Source organism: Arachis stenosperma, chromosome 4, assembly GCF_014773155.1.
Source record: "Arachis stenosperma cultivar V10309 chromosome 4, arast.V10309.gnm1.PFL2, whole genome shotgun sequence".
NCBI classification, from domain to species: domain Eukaryota; kingdom Viridiplantae; phylum Streptophyta; class Magnoliopsida; order Fabales; family Fabaceae; genus Arachis; species Arachis stenosperma.
In genome coordinates this window covers 146708959-146731880 of record NC_080380.1, presented here as the reverse complement: position 1 = coordinate 146731880, position 22922 = coordinate 146708959, and the positions used below count along the sequence as shown (strand labels likewise).

The 22922-nt window shown below is 24.3% G+C and overlaps 1 protein-coding gene across 2 annotated transcripts; it reads right to left on the bottom strand.

Moving 5' to 3' along the window:
• Positions 1-1106: 1106 nt before the first annotated feature.
• On the bottom strand, positions 1107-13211 carry LOC130974231 (truncated transcription factor CAULIFLOWER A-like). 2 transcript variants are annotated; one of them, XM_057899020.1, is made up of 9 exons: positions 13132-13211; positions 12790-13013; positions 6094-6166; positions 5008-5072; positions 4024-4123; positions 3656-3697; positions 3180-3221; positions 2954-3090; positions 1107-1465 (listed from the first exon to the last, which is right to left on the bottom strand). In XM_057899020.1, exons 2-9 carry the CDS (start codon positions 12972-12974, stop codon positions 1372-1374), a joined length of 738 nt encoding a protein of 245 aa, XP_057755003.1. In that variant the 5' UTR covers positions 12975-13013; positions 13132-13211; the 3' UTR covers positions 1107-1371. The 2 variants fall into 2 exon arrangements, with proteins under 2 accessions (XP_057755003.1, XP_057755001.1); XM_057899018.1 differs by having other exon boundaries at positions 12790-13016; positions 13132-13174.
• Between the last annotated feature and the right edge of the window lie 9711 nt (positions 13212-22922).

The following is a 22922-nucleotide window of genomic DNA, read 5'->3' as shown; positions in this document are numbered from 1 at the left end:
CATACATATATTGCAATTTCATTAAGCATTCTCAAGATATGAATATTGGCAAAATTGTATGCAAATTTAAATGGGATAAATATTCAAATGTATATAACATTAGAATATTTAATATTATTAAAATGAATAAACACTCAAATTTGTCTCAGACGGATTTCAGATTGAACATTGATTTTTAACTCATTTTTATTCACTAATATGAATTACTCAGAAATTAGTTTTTTTTTTTCGTTTTCAATTAAATTTTTAATATGAATGATAAACAAATAAATTTTTAATAAATTTCATTGTAAGACAAATAAATTTTAAAAATGATCATTTTAAAACAAATTAGTCTCCATTTAAAACAACAGATAACCAATCTACTGGAATAATTCTTAAAGATTTTTAGAAATTAAATATTACTTGATCTAAAATTTTTAAATTAAATTTCTAAACCCCTATTGATGTATCCTGATTAGTAACTGCAAAATCATATAGTTTTACACAGTATAAGTAGAATAATTTTACTTCAATCCTTTTACACTCATCCAACTCAATAAACAACAATGTAAAACATAAACGAGAGTCCTCAAACTGCATTTGGTTAGTGTCTTTGAGATATATACATACATACACAAATACATAAAAATACATAAACATAAAAATACATAAATTATGTCAATTTTATCTTCTTTAATAATTAATATACTTCATCATTACCACACTCAGTTAGGATAAAAATTGGTAATTTTAAAACTAATTAGAAATAAAAAAGTCAAATTTTGTGTTTTATGCATTATGTATCTGTCTCAGTTTTAAAAAGAAACACTAAATACATGTATTTTGTGTATATCGATGTACTACCGTATCCATCTAAATATTATTATTATTATTATTATTATTATTATTATTAGAAAACCAAAAAGAAAATATACTATGACAACAGCACAGAAGAAATATATAACTTTTGACCTGCTCTTGGATAAAAATAAGGCCAGGGAATCCAAACACTTCCCTTTTTGGCACTAATATATATATATATAGTAGTTAACAACATAATGTAATTATAATTGCTTGCTTTATTTGTGGAATAAAAATGTTTCACATTTTATCACAACAATAATTTCTTGATTATATATTAATTGCTTGCTTCATCAGTGCACCAAGAGTGGTGCAATATGTTTCATACAATAACCATAACCCTAATATATATACCTCAATTCAATAATGATCTTCTTGCTTAATATTCCCCATACCATATTAATTTCTAGATATGAAGATTACAGCTTATACAGCAAGTTCGAATCTAGCATTAGATTGATGAATGAATTAAACATTCATCATTATATATAACATAGCCAGGTCACATCACATAATAACATTTATAACTTAGCTTGTCAAATGTTGAAGCATCCATGGTGGGATCACAGTGCTGCCACCAGCACCATCTTGAGCTTCACCTGTTTCTTCCAGTATTGTCCCACTGCACCACATTTTAATTAATTTAATTTTAACATTTCTATTTATTTTGTGGTCATGAAAATCATCACTTTATATCTTACATTTTATTTATTTTCCTTTCCATATGTTTTATTGAATTCTGATTACAAATTTAATAATCAAAAAATACAACATGACATTTTTTAATTGTAATTAAAATTAAATTAAAATTAAAATTAAAATATAGCTAGTTAACAACTAAAATATATCACATAAAACTCTTTCACTAAAATTAAGATGAAATATTTTTTTCAAAAACTAATAAACTCCCTTCTTCCATTCTTTTATATATCTATTTTCCCTTCTCTATTCTTTTCACTTTGTATATAACTTATAATTTATGTTTTATTTTATTATTTTGATAAACTAAATTATGTGACAAAATATTCTTTTATTACAAGTAAAATAAAATATATTTTTTTTAAATTAACAAATTCTCTCTCGCTCACTCTTTTTCTTTATCTTTCTCTCTCTTTTCTCTCATTTTTTATCTCTCTAAATTTTTATTCTATAAAAAATAAAATTAACAAAATAATATAATTTAAATAAATTCATAAAATATAAAAAAAAACATTAAATTTATAATTAAATATAATTAAAAAATATTCCATATATTATTCATATAAATTGTTATGATTATTATTATTATTAGAGAGAGAATATATTATTTTTAAATAACAAACATAAAAATTAATTATTTTTATTTATGAAACAAAATTAACATCTAATCAAATATAAAAATATATACATTAAATTCTTTTAAATTTTAGATAATGAATATTAAAATAATTATCATTTAAACTTAAACTCTTTTATATAATCAAAATAATAACTAAAAAACTTATTATTTAATTTTTTTTATAAAAAAATTTATCTTTTTAATCGAAAGAAACTTTTATCTTCTATGATATTTTTATAAAAATAATTTTTAAAAATTTATATTTTCATAAATCACTAGTTACTTTCTAAGTTATCTAACATCCGATTTAATTGATGAAATTTTAACTTAACTCCTCTCTAAACACTCTTAAATATCACAGTAACATATCCATAAAAAAGCTTAAGATAATTAAGAGATCAATGCAAAATTAATGCAACCTAGTCAAATAAGGAGGATCATGATAAATTTCACAACATTTGGTTTGCCCTAACCCAAATAGTGGTTTTCTTAAAATGGCTTCTTTTGCTTTACCGGTGGATATTTCAATGTACCTTCCAGCACCGCACATATATATGCAGAAATATTTTTTATACTACTTTTTGTAATATTTTTTATAGTGTAAATTTATCTTTTTATTTTTTGTCAATTATTTTTAATTCTAAACATAAAAATATAAAAAAATATATACACTACTTGAACAATGTGGATAACATTCTTTATATATGCAATCATGATTCTAATTAAAATCTCATGTTAGAATAAATAAATGCATAATTAGAGAGAAGCAATAATAATTAATTAATTAATTACCTGAGATTTAGACAAGGAACTAGTCTTTGTGGTGGTAGGTGATCTTGAGAAGACAAGTTGATGTTAGGTGTACTTTTTCCCAGAGTTTCAAGGCAGACTTGTGGACCTTCACTCATTGTCTTCTCTTTATCTTTCATCTACTCATCATAAATAATCTAATAAATTTATTGCTCTAATTCTTTTTAAATAAATAATAAAAAAATATGTGCATGTGTGACTCTTCTACCTTCTTTGCTAACAAACTGTTTTGCTCCTGCAATTGCCTTGCCTGTCATTATACAATATTCATTAATAATTATGTAATAATTAATAAATATTAAATAAGACAAATTGTATATGTTCTTTTCGTTTTTCTAACATTACCGTAAAATATTAACTAGTAAATTCTAAACTTTATTATTCGGAAAGAAAAGTAAGAAACCTTATATGCATGATGACTTGTAAAATTACATGATTACATCCATTAATTAATTTCATATAACTTGTTCCCTTTTGAAGGACAATACTACAAATAGAAACTATACTTCTACATATAACTTCTACATATGTATTTTTAGGAATTTTTTTTTTCCTACTCTTGACATGTCCTTGTCACACAGCATGAGTTTCAGTTCCTCAGTAGTAATATCAAAAATATTCTTTTCTGCAGTGTGTTCAATAATGCACTGAATAAGATTATTACCAAACAACACAAAACCTTACCCTTTTGTTCAGCTCCGAGATGGATTGATTCATGACTTGGTTCTGCAAAAATCAAATCAAATTGACGATTCTGTTAAAGATCTGCTGAAAATTAAAAGAAGTTTACAAATATGCAAATCTTTTATTGTAATTTAAGATGCTGTTTTCTCAACTGTGTTATATATAGGTTAAAAAATTAGACACTAATTTATTTTGTCATTTATTTGTCATTTGTATAAAATATATATTTAAACAAAAAAATATATTAAAAATGTGAAATTATATATATTTATATATAATATAATAATTAATTTGGTGATTAATTTTTAATATTTTTATATAGCTTTTGCTAAAAATGAAAAATGGGAAGCATTGTTCATGATCATCACCTTTCTTATTCGGATACGCTTTAGAGATGCATCAAGCTGCTGCTCCAAACTTTGAAGCTCTCTCAAACTCAACGGGTCAAGATCATTTCCCACAAAATTCCTATATATATATTGAAGGTTATATAGTAACAAAAATATTATTCGTACACTAAAATCAGCCACTAATATATTTATGTATAAATATATGTGTAGTTTAATTTATTTTCAATATATATTTGTATTCTAACATATATTTTATACTTTGGCTGACTTTAATGACTGATTTTAGTGTACATATGTACACATATCATAATCGATATAATAAATATCATGCTAATAAAACTACACAAGAATAAGAAAAGAAAAGATGAAGAACTTTTATTGTATGTTAATTGATTGAATTGTAAATTATGAAAGTAAAACTAAATATACATAGAGCATTGGCCTACGAAAGATAAAAGTAAATAAAGATAAGATAAAGATAAAATAAGATAAAATAATAAAGACTAAAATTATAACTGAATTTATCTATTCTATTAGGCTAAATTTATAAGCCGCGAAACTTCTTTATTGTTGTCATGAGTTAAGGTAGAATAGTAGTTTAATACATGTTTTTGTTTTCACCATAATACATAGTGTTGGATTTAATTTGACACACTCTAATCATCTAAGTCACTAGTAGTTTTGTTTGATTCCCACAGTGAAAAAGAAAAGTTTTTAATATAAAAATAATTTGTATCTGGATATATTAATTTAAGAAGTTATAAACAAAAGCGAACAGAACAAAAAATAGAGCCAAGATTTTTTTCCCCCTTAACTTGCCTTAGAAAACTGGAATGAAGATTTTTGGGGGTGAAAAAAAAAGTAAATTGCATACAATGAAATGATGTTCTTCTTCAGAATAATATAGAGAAATTTGTTCTTAAATTATGTGTGCAATCATGTCATGTGTACATGTTAATTATCACATGAAGAAATTATCTAAGCTGGAACAAATTAAAGTACCTAATGTTCTTCTCTAATACTTCAATTTTGGCGGTGAGCTTGATGCATTCATAAGACCAGTTTCCCTATAATAATAATAATAATAATAATAATAATAATAATAATAATAATAATAATAATAATAAAATAAAAAAAATTCACTTCAATAGATCACATATCAAAATGACATGAATACTTGGCTTTTTAACCAATGATGAATATATTGAATTTCCGTACTTATCTTTGACCAAATAATAAATATAGAAATGTTGTTTCTCATATATATTTAGCAATATATATAGCTATGTAGGTAAAAGACAATTGCATTTCTCTTTCCATTTTGTTCCCTATATTTTTGTTGCAATATTCTAAGTGTTGAATCATATATGAATAGAAGATAACACCTGTTTTTCTAGTTATCAGAACATTAAGAAATAAATAAAATAATTTTGAAAAAAATTGGTATTTTGGATCGGAGTAAGTCATTTTTTTTTTCTCTAATTCATTAATTACATAACACATTGATTCTTTATTTTATTCAATTTTTCTTTTTCAGAGTAACAACAACAATCAAACCATTGATATAATATGTAATCAATGAATTGGATAAAGAACAATAACTTAATTATCATATAGAGGTGCAAGAAGCTATCATTATCCAAATTAGTATTTCTAATTTGCTACCATTGCTCATGCTCTTTCCATCTCTTAAATCCCAATCAATATGCACAAAAAAATCAAGCATGAAGAACAACAATAAGAAGGATTAATAGGGAGTCCTTAGGTTTTGTATTAGGAAATTATGGTTAGATAGGATGGAATAGCATTTAAATATTATTTAGAATGGTATATTCAAATATTTAATTTATATTTAAATTAAATTTAAATCAAACATATACTTTTTGTTTTTTTATTTGTTTAGCACTTATAAAGTTGTATCTTATATCATATCATATTTTAAATATACTATTATAACTAATATTGAAATACAATTTCAACAAGATCCATACAAGTCATAATAAGATTTTTTTTTTAAATTTTTCTTTGGATAACTAACAATCATTTGACTCATTTAGTAAAACATAGAATCCTCAATAAGAAGTGTACCTGTGGTTCATCGTTTGTGCTAGCAAATTCAGCATGAGCCTGTCTCTCATATCGTTCCAGAATGTCTTCCATGCTGTTCCAAAATCAAAATAAAAATATAAAAAATAAAATAAATAAATCTTTAACTTTTTAATTTAAAAATACATAAAATTTTTATTAATTAAAAATATAAAAACATTTTTAACATTTTAAAATATAAAAATATTTAAATTTTTTTATCTAAAATATATAAAAACAAATCAATCTTCTAAAAAAATTTAGCTGTTTTATATTCTAAAAAATAAAAAATATTTTTATATTTTTAATTAGTTAAAAACTTATTTATTTTTAAAATAAAAAATCTTACATATTTGAGCCTGAAACTAACTAAGGCTTGCAAAGCAGCAGAGTAAGATATTAGATAATTATGGCATTCAAAGAAATCATATCTATCACTTTCAAAATCATGTTGATCTTGCTGTGTTAGTACAAGAATGGATCAGGCCTTTATTTCAGCCTATATATATAGCCAACTATGGAGATTCTAAATTAAATGAGACTGACAACAAGATCTTTTTCAGTGACTTGACATTTTTGGTTCTACAATCATTAAACTCTAATTTTATAGCCACTTAATTAAAGGTTAATTCGTCACGAATTTAAATTTTATATAAGTATTTATTTTTTGTCAATAAATTACTATATATACAAAACAATATTTAAACATTTAATATTTACTTAAATGGATAAAAAAACTAATCACTCAAATTAACATTTACTTCAATAAACGAGTGAACTCAACACTAAACCAATAAAAATTTATTTATAAACTGTAATATATATCTCCATCACTAAAGACATAATATCAACATACAACTTCTGTATTGCAGGGGGTAAGAGAATTACTGACAGACAAAACTAACACCATGCTACAAACATGATGTTTGTACTCAGATAACAGTGTAAAATGGAATGACCTACCTAAAAATCTAAAATAATATGTTCTGCATAGAAATTTACTATTCACATAAATAAGACTGTGAACATCAATTTAATAAGCTGAATATGAAATACTGTAGAAGTCAACAACTATTTAAGAAATTTTTCATATCTTACTTATTTAGTACTTGCAATAATAATAACATATATTGGAAATGTTTTGATTTAAGTAATTGGCATTCAATTGAAATGTTTAAATAACATGTCTCTATACAAAGATAGTGCCCTAGGAAATTATTTAAGCTAGGGCATTATTGAATAAAAACATTATTGCACTCCAAAACTATTATTCCAGGCTTCATCATTAGCATCTAATAACTAATTCTAACTTCTTGTTTATGATTAGAGTTGGCTAATTAGAATGAAAATTAGTAATTAAACAGAAACTTATATGATGCAAATATGAGTGTTATGCAGATTTTCAACCATCAGAAAGCTATAATTCTTTGAATCATATAAGAAAAAAGGTATATCAACATACATGTTGGTACAAAAGTGGAGAATGAAACAGACCTTGTGTTCAGCCTAGGATAAATGCTTCAGGAATAAAATCTTATTCTATTTTATTTATCATTTGATAGTAATTATTGTGTGATGACTCACTCTTATTTCTCATTTTTCACTACTATAGCTTCTAACACTCATAATCAAATTAGATAAAAAAAAAAACTATTCTTACTTTAAAATAATCTTTTTTCACACTTGTATTCTTAGCTTATAAATCTTTGACCAGAACTATTTCACTTCATTTTCAACCACCTCATTGAATCCACTCTTTCACTTCCATTTTGGAGAGAGAATCCAAAGCCTTGACCACAACTATTTCACTTCATTTTCAACCACCTCATCATCACCGTCATGTTCAACACTACTACAAATCTCTTATATATACATACATCTTCTTCTTTCTAGTTTTCTCATTCTTGCTTTTGTTTTATCTTAGTGGTGGTAGTTAGTATGTATCTGCCAGAAGCTCATCTTCTTCAGAGAATGTCTCTAAAATAAGGTATGTTTACACTTAATCCATAAAGTAGCTAGTTTTACTTACCAAATAGGATATGATTTAAAGTACAAAAATCTAAGTAAAATATACAGTTTTAAGGACTTAATTAGCTATGGATTTTTTCTTTTCTTTTCTTTTTCCCTTTTCTTTAATTTTTGCTTTTGAAGCTAAGGCTTGGTTATGTCTAATTACCTCCATTAATTATATAATACCAGTCACCCTATAGAACATGACAAGCTATCCTCACATTCTAATTAGTTACTTAAGTATAGCTCAATCAATGTTGACCCTAAGATATCTTAACTAATAAACTTCAAATTATAAATCCTAGTTGTTCATTACACTAATAAATTATTAAACCAGCTTAAATGATACTGGATTATTAGTAATCTTCTAGATAAAAGACTTATTTGGGAGTTTCTAAGAAAAAAAATTAAAGAAATAAAAATAATTTGATGTTTGGATATTTTATGTAAAGTATTTTTTTATTATTAATTATGTTTAGAAACAATAATATAAAACTATTTTTTAATTTATTTATTATGTTAAAATATTTTTTAAGTAAATAATATTTTTAAAAAATATAAATTAGAACTTTTAAAGAATGATATTTTTTATTTTTTAGTATTTTTATTTTTTTAAATTTTTTAAATATACTAAAAAAAAATTTTTTTCAATAATTTAATTAATGACCCTCAAACAAACTCAAAGTATGTTTATGAAAAACAAAAGCTAAATAAAGCTATCAAAAGGTTACAAAAGCCTCTCTCTCTCTCTCTCTCTCTCTCTCTCTCTCTCTCTCTCTCTCTCTCTCTCTCTCTCTCTCTCTCTCTCTCTCTCTCTCTCTCTCTCTCTCTCTCTCTCTCTCTATATATATATATATATATATATATATATATATATCCTTCTTCCATAATCTTAAAAGGTTTATTTAATTTGCTTGTGATGAATCACATATTCCATAGTTGCTTGTATGTCAAAATATAATTACTTATGCAGATTTCTGATCTTATATAGATAGTAACCATATATGAAGTACATAAGCATTTTTTGAATTGACAAAATATTAAGTCTTAATTATCATTTCAGGCTACTACTAGAGAATAAAGAGCTGTGGAAGGAAACTAAGATTGGTATTATAGGTTATACTTTTTTTTTCTTTTAACCTAGGATGTAGGTTTGTACTTTATTTTAGTATTGATTTTGTTTTTTTGGCTATTAGTACTGCAATTAAATATTAAAATATTAAGTTATCTATCAACTTTTTTATTTGTGTACATAAAAAATTAAATATTTTACACCTTGTAATTATTAACATTTAAACATCATGAGAATTATTTACTACTCGTGTGATCTTAAACTAGTAGTTTCACAGATCATCAAGCTTATTGGAGATTTCAGCATTAACAACTGTAAATGTGTATATTTTATTAATAAATTTGTAAAACTGAATAAGTTAAATGGTAAAATGTAACTACTCCCCCTACAAATACAACTAAGCTAGAAAATATAGATTACTATTACTTCTATGTTAATCAATTTATTATAAACCTTGTTAACAAATAAATCACTATCATTAATAAAATTTGTGGTCATAGCCATTAGAAATTAATATAAGATTAATGAATGCAATGATATCTTTATTAACTGAATCAATTTGCATATTCTTGTGATTAAGTTTATTTTCTAAAACGATTTTTATATTTAAACAAAAAATATTTTAAATACATTTTGATATTCTGAAGAACAAAAGGTATATACTTTTCATAAACATATGGAAAAAGCATTTAATTATTACTTTTCATTATGAATAATCACCCTATTCCAAAAAAAAAGGAAAGAAAGAAAGAAAAAACCCAAGGGCAACGAACTAAGATTTACCAAAGGAATTAGTAGCATTCATTAGACATGAACGGGACAAATGTATTAGTATTTATTTATAGTCCTCATTTACAATGCATTCCACTAAAGAATTAAAAATATGAACTTTTAAGTAGTGAATTATTTTGTGCAAATTGTACTGCATTTGGATATGCTAATGTCCCCATATATCATAATTCAATTATATGGAATAAAAAATTATTTTGTTATCCATATCTCCTTAGTGTAAAGTTGATGAGACTGAGGAATAGAATATAAAAAGTGTTTTTTTTTTTATTATATAATTTTTTTTAAAATTAAATTAATAAAAAAATATAATATAAATAATTATATTTTTAACATTTCTTTAAAAAACTTTTTTAAATTATTTGATTTTTGTGTAGATCTTTTTTACATATTTTATTTGTCTTGTGTATTTTTTTTTTAAATTTAATAAAAATTGAATTCTAGATCTTTCACTCATAAAATTTTAGTACTATATCATGATATTAATTTTTTAAAAAAAATTAAATTAATAAAAAGAAATAGCATGAATCACAATATCTTTATCACTTTGTAAGGAAAAAAAATATAGGGTAGAAGATGCAGAAGTGGTGTTTTTTTTTTTTTTTTGGTCAGATAAGAGTAAGAATTTGTAAAATCATAGATAGATAGCATTTTCAGTAATAGAGTGTGGTTAATTATGAACAAAGAAATTTCTCTCTGTCTCTCCGGGGCCCAAATCAAAATCCACCAAGAATTTCATTTAATTTTATTTAGCAGATTAATAAATCAAATCCTTCTCTCCATCATCATTATTAAATGACTCTTAGTCATTATACTACTGGACTTCAGGAAAAAGGAGTGGAACTATTATTCTATTTTTTAATCACTTCCATCAAATTCTCCACAGTTACCCTGATAACCCTGAATATTCAATGGATGCTATTAGAGTGCATGAACATTTTTCTTTTTTAGTTTAGGGCAATAAACTTACACCAGTAGTAATCCTCTGTAGATATGTCAAATTTTGAATTCACATGACACAAGATAAGCATAGTAAAATCTTATTTTATTACATACAAATTACTATTGAATAATATAACTATTTACTTTAATAAATATAGTATTATATAGTATGATGACGATACTCATTTTGATAAATGGATTAAATAAACTATATTGAATATGTATTCATAATTTCATATAGGTTAGAAGGAAGAACTAAACCCTTTTTTCAGATATTCTCTTGCAACTCTTATATATATGAGATTATATTTTTCTATCATTTTTTTTTCTCTCCCGGGAATTACATATACGGTCATTTTCTAGGTTTTAGGCTCGGTGTATCAAAGTAAATTAGACACGTTACTCGTTACTACTTACTAGGTTACAAGTCAAGAGAAAATCAGAGTTGAATCACCCTTTTCAAAGGTCACACACTACTATACCTAGGGTAATATATAATCTAGGACATCTTCAGTGATGTGATACTTAACTGTAATTTTTTTTATCATAAAAAGTATTTAATAAAATTGACTTTTTAAGTGTAAAATGAAAAATTAAATGAAAGGGGAAGATAATTTGTTTTCTAATTAAAAAATATTTAACAATGAAAAAATTATATGTAATATAATTCTTTTTAAAAAAAAAATTACTTACAATTTTCATTCTTTATCTAACATATATTCTTCATAAAAAAATTTTTATTTATTAATTTCTTAAAGCTATACCCTAAAAATTAAGAATGCTATTTCTGTAACTCGAAAATTTTGAACAGGTAATTATTTTGTTTTAATATGAGAAATTAATTTTTAATTAGTTAATATTAACTATTTTTTTACTAAATTATTTTTTAATTCTAAAAAATTAGGTTTTAGAATTAAAATTTAAAATTTTAATTAAAAAAATTGACTAAGATTAATAAAAAAAAGTCAGCTGTTGAACTCAAATGATAATTTTGAGAAAAAAAATATAAGTTTATTTTTCTAAGAAGAATTTATAGTCACAATTACAAGCATTATTATATAATTTGTAAATGTCATAGACCAGAACAACATTGAATCTCATTAAGAAATAAGAAACTTTAGTAAGGTAGATTTAAATAATAATGTTGTATTTATAGAAAAATAACAAGGTGATTTAATGACTACTTGACATGAATTCCATTATATTATTATATATCATATACACATGGCTGGGTCATAAAAAGGAAAAAAAAAAGGAGTTTTATAAAATTATAAATATAAAAAAAATGTATAAAAATAGAAGGTGTCGCTCAGCATGACACCATATATGAAACATGCATCCATGTAGATGGAGCAGTAGAAGGCACTGTCATGTCTGGGAAGAAGGATATATATTGTACGGAATAACACCATCTAAAGAGAAAACTCTCATCAAAAAGCAATAAAGAAATCTTCCATAACGAGATAACAGACCCAAAAATAGAGTTGAAAAAAAAAAAACACACCACTTTGGCGTGGAAACCCAAGTAATAAAAACAACTTATACTTGCTAAGCTACTACTATATTTATTTTATTAAATAATAATTACTATATAGAAAACAATACTCTAATGTCTTGAGTTTAGGGGTTAGGTAGGTGAAGAAAATGAAAGATATATAAAAAATGAAGAGAAATTCAATTAATTAAACAAAGCATATATATTCAGCAAATTAAAAAAATCAAAATCCAAAGACAGGAAACAAACTACAAACAACAAAGAGTTCTTCTCATTTTAAAAATTTTTAAATGAATGAAAACAGAAAATTTAAAAAAAATATCGAATAATTAATTACCATCAACATTAAACTAATAAAAAAAATAATCTAGATAACACCGTATATACTGACCTGGATTCAGAAGAATACTCAAAGAGTTTTCCTTTGGTAGAGAACATAATCAATGCAACCTGAGCATCACAAAGCACAGAGATTTCGTGTGCTTTCTTGAGAAGCCCCGTTCTCCTCTTCGAAAACGTGACCTGCTGGCTTGTTTTGTTCTCGATCCGCTTCAGCTGAACCCTACCTCTTCCCATCTTCCCCTCTTTTTCACAATCTGAATTCTCCTTCTTCTTCTTCTTAACAAAAATGGAAAGACAATAAGAACAAGTAGAAGCAGTTATGTTTAAAGAAAGGGATTATGTTTAAAGATGGAAACCCTAGAAAGGAGAGAATAGAGAGAGCATTATTCACCTGAATGAAAGAAGACAGAAGAGTAGAGAACGGAAAAGGAAAATTCAATTAAAATAAGAAGAGCATGAAACCAAAATAAGTGGATGGTGTCTATGTATAGCACAGCATGGACCCGTATTTTTTCTATTTTTGTGCTTCCAATTTTTCTACTTTAATTAATTCTCAACCATATATATATTAATTAATGATGATATAGCTGTTTGTGAACCAGGGTCGCTTAATTTAATTCTTTGCTTTTCAGATATCGGTATATATATTATTCGATCCATCATATTTTTATCTCATACATGTATTTCGCATACTTAACTGTTTCTAGAAAAAAATGAAAAATAATCATTTAAATATGTTTAATTGGATACAGTAAACTAGAGTCAACTATTGGTGTGTGACCTTGAATTGTTGGCACCCATAAATAACTTATAAGTAGAATATATTACTGATATAAAATAAATCTAAAAGGACGCGGATATATAAACATTGAAACTTATCTTCTTTTTAGTTTAATATTAATATATATCTTTATATTCTATTTAAAATATTTTGAATATATATATATATATATATATATATATATATATATATATTAAAATATTTTGAATATATATATATATATATATTGCGTCTATATTTTACAAAGATTTAAAATTTACATGTTAGTGTTTTTTTATTTTCATAAAATTATTCTTTTTAAAAATTTAAATTAATAAGTGGAAATACATAAATCGAAATTAATTTAAATTTGTAAGTTTAATTTATTTTTTTATCTTATACTATCTTTTATTTAAAATAAAAATTAAAAATTAAAATTTTAAGTCATAAAAATTTTAATATCATATCATAAAATTATTTATATTAAAAGATTAAAAGTAATAAATAGAGTTGCTTATTACATTGTTAATTATATCTCTAGCCCCTCATTATATATATCGAGTCTCATGTTATATATATATATATATATATATATATATATATATATATATATATGTCAATACTTCATTTATGTTAGTGACAAGTTTAAAGCTTGTATATTATTATATTTGATCATATAAAACAATTTTGTAATCATTGAATTATATGTATTTTAGTAATTTTTAAAATAGTAGGGAATAATTAAGTTTAACATTGTCATTAATAAAACAATATATACTTATATTGTTACATGAATTTAATTTTCATTTAGTTAATAATATAAAAAGAAATTACATTTATATTTAATTATTAGGTATTATCATATTAATAAAATAATAATTATTTTTTCACACTTAACTGTTGCATGAAAATAGCTAGTGATAAAAAAATATATATTTATATATATAATAATTCATAATATCAATACATCAAAGTTACAGTATGCATTCAAATTAAATTGTAAAAATTATAAAATTGATTACTGATACTAATAAGTTATGTTGGTTTAATTGGGAAAGAGAGGAGGGACCAAAAATCAGAATGAAAGGTTATGAAAGGGTGAAAAGGAAAGGGAGGGGGAGAGAGAGAGAGGGTAGGGTTGGTGTAGAGAGGGAGTACGTTGTCCAGTTGTGATTGGTTGGAAGAGTTAAGGTACGAAGCGTTGTCGAGTTGTGATTGGTGGAGAGTGAGAGTGAGAAGAGAGAGGGATGATTTTGTGTGATGCAGTGGCATATATGTAACTGACATGGCTATATGGGGGGTGGGGACAGAAGACAAGGAGTCGTACGATGATGTGGGGTTACATCGATCCAAGTGTGTGTTGTGTTTGTGGCATTCATCCTTCGCTTCTCATTGGTTGACGGCGCCCCCCCTCACACTCCCACTCTCTTCTTCCTCCACGTCCTCCCTCACTCATGTTTTTTTTTTAATGGTGAAAACTCATGTAAGTACATGTAAAATTGATAATTAAAAGTCGTTAAATAATAATTTAAATAAATATGTTAAATTATTTAAGAATACTTATCAACTTTATATAAAATTAATGGCACATAAATTTTGACCTTATTTTATTTTTCATTTTCTCAATTTATAACTAATTTATCCGTAGATCTAAATTTTATTTACACATTTTTCATTAACAAAAAAAATTACTAATGCAAGTATTACAAAACAAAGTTGAAACATTACCAAATAAAATTAAATAATTTATATTACATGCATATTATTTTACATGACATTCATATAGTACTTCTTTACAATTAACAACTTTTTAAGTATATTTTTTTTTTTTTAACTCGTTTATTTTTACATGATATTTTATTTAATATATACAATTCTATATATACATTTCATATCAATTCACATTATTATATTATAAGAATTTTATTATAAACAAATATTCAATAATTATTTACTTTAAATAAAAAATTTATCAATAAATTATTATGAATTGAAAAATTTTCTAAAACAATTCATCAATATTCTTTTGAATTATACAATTAATTTTGTTAACAGATAAATATCTTTAAATTTTTTAATTCACATACAAATATACAATCAAATGTTATACGAATGCATATCATAAAAAATTATTTTCAAGTAAAAAAATATTCTCTCACACAATTGTCTTGATCAAATTTATTTGAGCATTTAATTTTTTTTAAATAGGTGCCAACATACTAATCCGACTAAATTTGGATTTACTATATTATTATTCACATTATTTTTTTAATGAGTTATAATTTATTTTATTTTTTAAGTTTAATTTGGATCATATGATCAATAGACAAAACTTGAAACTGTTATCCTTTCTCTATAACTTGATCTTTATTATATGTTATGAGTCATAACTCATCTTTATTTATGTCAATTCTAATTTTGTAGCGGATCGACCAACTTAATAATCATAATTTCTATCTTAATAACCAAACGATCATAAAATAAATATCATTTATCAATTCTATGTCTACGAAATACATTTTTTATATTTCAAGTTATCGATAAATACTATGTGAAAAATTATTTTTAATGACAAATTTTTAGTGACAATAATATAATGACCAATATATGTTTTAATTAATGTCTTAATGGTAATTATATAATTTTTTTATAGTCATTAAAAACATTTTTACAATTTTACTGATAAAACATAAGATGAGTAATATTTAATTGTTAATAAATATATTAACGCTTATTTTTATTATTTTTAAAAATAAAATAAATAACCACTAAAAATTATTTTTTCTAATAATAAAAAGATATACTCATATAATTAATTTTATAATTTTTATATATTTATAAATTATTCAATAACATCCTATGTTTATACAATTTTTATACCTTTTAAATATATACTAATTTAAGTATTGGAATAATATTTTTTGCATATATCCACGCTCGATACCCTTTTTGTCAAGTATATATCTCTTTTGAAAAAGTAAAAACAAACTTAATTTTCTGTAAGACGAGATATACACTGGACAATTATCTACACAGCACACAGAGACCTTATCGGAAAAAAAAATCTACCCAGGAACAAGAGTAATAATGATGAATGTTTTTTATAAAATCCACAATAAAATTTGAAGATAGATACAATAATATCATTTTCTAGAGAGAGTAACGGTATAAGAAAAATAATTTTTAAGAGTTTTAACTATATTTATTTTTGTAACTTTTAAATAAAAAATAAAATATATATATTTAAATTATATATTTACTCAGAAAGATGTTTTATTATTCTGTAATGTATTTATTATAAAAAAAGTTACAACTTTTTATTATAATAAGTATTAACATTAGAAATAAAGTATTTCAAATGTTTAATGTTTCAGGTGTTCTAATAATTTTATTTATTAATCTCAATCATATATTTATGCTTAAATAATTAAATTAATCACTTATATTTTTTATTATTACTCAATTACATATATTTTATTATTGAAATTAATGATTAAAATCACTAGAATATTTAAAATACATGATCAGTGAATACTTAAAATATTTTCTTAACATTAAAAAACGAAAAAAAAAAAAAGAAAAAGAAGAAAGCAAAACAAAACAAAACATTATGCGCATGACTCAGCTACGTGCATTTCTGTCTTTGCTGTGTGTACAAACTACAAACAATGTTATGTCATGATATCTCAATTCACTACCAGAAACACGGTGATTAGCCACGGAAAAAACTGTGGCTAAAATCAAGAAAAACCGTGGCAATAAAGCGTTAGCAACGAATGGGTTTCCGTGGCTAACAAAGGCGACGCATTTTCAGTTAGCCACGGTTTTTGGCCTGTTAGCCACGGTTTTGTGACCCGTGGAGACATTTAAATAGCCACGGTTTTCACTATTTTAGCCACGCTCTAAACTGTGGCTAAATGACAACAATATAATCAACAAGTATAATTTTGCCACAATTTTGTCCGTGGCTAATATTGGTGGACTGGGTTTTTTTGCCATAATTTTGTCCGTGGCTAATGTTAGTGGGTTATTTAACCATGGTTTTTTCCGTGGCTAATCATAAAAGATAAATTAAAAAATATATATATATATATAATAAAGATGCTACTTAGTACAAAATTATATCGTATAAAATTAAAAAAAATTAGCCATATCCATATAAGTAGAATTCTTATTAATAAAAATATGAAATTTAAGTAATAATGTTGAAAAGCAAATATCCTGAACTAAATGAGTTTAAACTATTACAAAATCAAGTATCAGAATGCATCATTATTAGATCTCTAACGTCTTCATTGGAGTACCTACAAAAACATTCAAATAAGATTGTGTTATCTCTTAATTCATAAAAAAAATGTTCCAAGACATTATTTAAAATAATAGTTTAATGTAAAAAAAAGTAAAAATGCATACCCAATAAAGCTGATTTTTTATTTTCACAACATAAAACATATCATTAAACTCCTCATCAATCAATATATTATATATTGCTAGACTTATACCCTGCTAAATAATTTTCAATTCAATTGCTTCATGTAAGTAAGTAAGATATCAGATTACAATCAAAATCATTTAGAGACAGAATTTAAAAATAAAAATAGAAATGTATTAGCAATTAACAAGATCAATATTTTAGAGTAGAAAGTTGAACTTACCAGGTAACTATCGAGCATATCGAGCATGCGGATCTTCCAGGTAAGTGTCCCTTGTTCCATGGCAACATGCATCCATTACTCTAAATTACCATTGTTCACATATTCATCCATTAGTAGCTTAAATATTGAAACAAAAACAAATAAAAATGCTATTGATAATACAAAGAAATAGATACTATGTACTCAGGAGTTGTGAGAGCATAGATAATAATTTAAAATGATTTACTTTGCTAAAAATAAATACATGTTAACTCCCTCCAAGCAGGCATATAAGATGTTTATGTCTAACATGACCTATAGCCTCCACTTCAATTATGAATTCACTTTTCTTATTTTTTATTAAATAATTTCAAATTTCAATCACACAACAACTTCGCTTTAATAATTGAAAGAAAACAGTCTCAACTGCTATCTAGTGTTATAATGAAAGAAAGGTTGAAAGAAGCAAATCAAATAAAGTATCCTTACAATTTTTTAAAAAGTTTTTTTACTGCCACCTCATTTCTATTGATCAACGTATAGAATGCTTCTTACCATTCTTGAAAATTCCTTCTTCTTCATACATCAAACTAAAATCTCTCTCGTTTGAGAAAGTTTGATCTACACTGATTAACATTGTTATGATCACAAAATAACACTCATATAAAAAGAAATATTCACAAAGATTAGGCTCTTAAAAAAGTTAAGTATATAAAAAATTACATGTTTGAAGAATGGATGCTACCATAGTGATCTAAATGGTGAAACTTCTTCTTATGAAGTGGTTTAGAATATACAAAACTAAATGCATAAAGTTAGACTCAAAAGTAAGAAACACAAGAAATGATAAGAAATGTAAATAATAACTCTTGTTTGCTACCTTGCTATGGCGATGAGCATTACCAAAATAATGTTGATTTTAGGAATTTTAGCATATAAAAGAGAACTAAAGTTAATTAGGAATATAATTAATCACATTAGTACGTACTACTAAGTAGATAATTATATTTATGCATTTAAATTATACTTTATACCAAAAATTCATTCTCTATACCATCAAAAGGATAAATGAATAAAACATGCAAATCCAAGACAATGCACTCATTTCCACCAACAACAAGAAGGGAAAATTTAAATCGACCAGTATTTTAGAGAGACAAGATTCAGAGCACTACCTCCGGAGAGAGTAACAGTGAAGGAGGTGCAATGAAGCAACCTAGGGTTCCTTCAAGTCTTCTTCGCGATTTACCGTAGAATCGGATTCCACCGATTTTGCTTGCTTCTTCGGCGACTCGAACTGACGGTACTCGAACTGCTACAAATCATGGTCCTTTCTCTTCCACAAAATGTCTAATGCGATCGTACTCAGAATTTAAACAGGAACAGATTGAGCATAACGGATTTACTCTGAAGGTTAGTTGCAGGAGCTAAGAAATTACGGATTTAGAAAAACTGAAGAGAATGTTATTAGCGAGAGGGGTTGGTTGCATGTTATCAAACTTGAATCAATTACAGGAGCTAACAAATAGGGAATTTGGAGAAAAAAATAGTGTGAGGAAGTTATCGTAAAAACTGGGTGAGTGGGCTACTAGTTACATTTAACATTACCGCTAAAAATTTCATTTATCTTATTATAAATGTTAATTTGAATTTTGTTTAGTGAAGTAACTATCATTTTTAATTTAGAATAAAATTTAATTTTAATAAAAATATTAAATTGTAAATTTTATAACTTTAAATTATATTTTAAAAATTTTACATACAAATTAGAATTTAGAATTTTGACCCGTTGGATTTAAAAAAAATGGCATCAATAAAAATTAAAATAAATAAACTTAAAACTTAAAAATTTGATACTTTTGAATTAAAAAAGAATAAAAATGTTGTACATAGTTAAAAAATGAACTTCCATAAAGTTTATTTTATTTTATTTTTTTATTAAATTAATAAAATGTTAATAAATAGATAGAATAATAAAATGTAGTTATAAAACTAATATTCTGAATTCTAAGAGTTAGAACTTTGTTCATTAATATTGCACTAAATTAATAGTGAGTAATTAAATTAGTTATTATTCCAATCAATCATAGTTAATATTTTTTATTTTTTAGAATTAGCTAGAGTTATTTTATTAAAGATAAATATGTACTTTTTTTTGTACTCTTTTGATACTCTTTTTATAATTTTAATATTCATTTTTAATTGAATCATTTTATTTTATTACTAAAGTCTCTAAATTAATGCATAATATGAAATTGAACACTGAAACTTTATTTGGCCAGAAAGAATACGAATAAAAAAAAGTGACAACTAAAAAATGTAAATAGTAAAATTGTATGTATATGAATTAGTTTTTTTTATTATATTACAATATGATTTTTATAAAGTAATGAACAACACAACCACACAAAAAAATTACTTTTAAATCAAGAAAGAAAAATTAAAAAAAGATTCGGAGATATGGCAGAGTATAATTTTTCAGCGGCAGCACTAGAAAGGAAGAATGGAGAAAAAACTAACAATTGGGGAATTGGAAAAGCCTGCATAAAAATTGAGAAAAAGTATAAACTGCATAAAAATATTTTGAAAGAGATGGAGAAAAACGTCAAATTAAAGACAAAATTTTGAAGTGAAAATCGTTTGAATTTGTCACGGTGATCATTAGGTCTGTGGTAAATGAGGAAAGTCATCTCAAGTTAGCCACGAACAAATAAAATCGTCGAAAAAATCCACAAAATTTAGCCACGGAGATACAAGATGTTGCAAGTGATTATCACGATCATATAATTTGCCATTATTTTTTATTCGTGGGTATCTTCCCGTTGGTAATACCCGTATTTCTGGTAGTGATTTAACACCCTATATTATCAGACACCATGTGTATTCTACTTAAAGTGTTTAAAATTTTTCTGTTTACCTTTTAAATTTATATATATTATGCCCATCCAAATTAAGCTACAAGTTGTTGATTATCTAACTTTATATATTGAACCTGAATAAATATAATAGCTAATATTTCTATTTTAATTTAGTTATTTATTTTGAATTTTGAGACTATTTCATCACAAAATTAAAATAATAAAAGTTCTCAATCTTTAAATATTGGCGAAAACTCAGATGTAGTCGACTTCAAATGAAGTTGATATAGCTGAGAACTGTTAGATGAAAATTTAGTCAAATGAATCAAATCATCTAACGACTATCAACTTCACGTGAAGTCGATTGCACATGAGTTTCCACCTTAAATATTTTCTTATTAAACAAGAGAGATGTTTTTTTATTAATTAAATAAATTTTAATTTTTATTTATTATATTTTATATTAATAATTTAGATTTAAGATTTAGAATTTAGTATTTATAGTTTAGAATTGAGAGTTTTTAATTTAGAATTTATGTTTTAGAATTTAAGAGTTAAGATTTAGGGTGTTTTATTTTTTAGTTTTCTTTATCATTTAATAACAAGTTAATTTTTCTTTACCTTTCTTCATAATGCATTGATATTTGCCGTATATATATATGCATCAATTCTCATTTGCTTAATTTAATTCTATAAATTAAGAGGCTAATTTATCTCTTTAAGATTTTGTTAAGACCAAAATATTTTAACATTTCTTTAATGAAATGACCTACTAGAAAGTATAAAGGGTAAAATGGGTAAATGCACGTTGAGATTAAAAAAGAAAGAAAGAATAAATATCTTCCTAAAAATAGGAGAGTATATATGAATATATGAATCTTGTTTTATTCCCCCAGACAAATTAAGCAACCCACTGCCTTCCTTCTTTTTTTTTTTATATATCTTTCTTCTTCCTCTTTTTATTTTTTAATTTTTAATGCGTCCAAAAGATCAAGGAAAGAAGTGAGCTTGAATAAAGCTAAGGATGTTTAAATCGGATTTTTAATGCCTCCGAAAGATCAAGCAAAAAGTGAGCTTGAATAAAGTTAAAGGTGTGTCCAAATGTGATATTTTAAATTTCAATGTATTTTCAAAAATATAAGAGAATTTAAATGCTATAATTATATTTTCTTATTTTATATAATACTTTGTTTAGTTGAGGTAACTATATTAGTTGTAGTTTTATTATTGTTTGAAAAGATTAGTTAACTTTATCTTTATTCATAAAAAAATGAGTTAACTTTATGATTTATTAGATAGAATAAGGAAAAAATTGAAAGCCCTTCATTATAGACGGATATTGAAATCCCCCTATTTTTAGTAGCTAGAATCTTTTTTTAAACTTTTAAATTTAAAATGCTTTCAATTAAATATCTAAAGAAAGGTGTTTTGTTTTTATGAATTTTAAATACTCTTAAAAAAATACATACAACAAGGGCAAGCTTGTGAATCTGACCATTAAAGGTGGTGCATATATTTTTAATATGTTTAAGGTTTATTAGAAAGATTATTAAGATAAGGAAACATGTGCAATTGTTATTTGTATATATACTCCAAATTAAATATAGTGTAAAATAATTTTATACGTACATCTAATTATGTAATATATTAATAAAAATAACTACCTTTTATATTGATTACATAAATAATTATTAAAAAAACGGATATAATATAATTGTATAAAATATTTTTATATCGTTAGTGTATCAAAATTAAATTCATATAATATATACAAGTGAAAAATGTAATTAAGTAAACTAGATTCTTAGAATCTGAAAACCTATAGGTCAAGAAAGAAGGAATTAATCCGGTTTCTTTTCCCTATATTAAGGATAAGATAGTGGATATAATATGCTTAATTAAAAATGTCTATATGTACTAAAACAGGCAT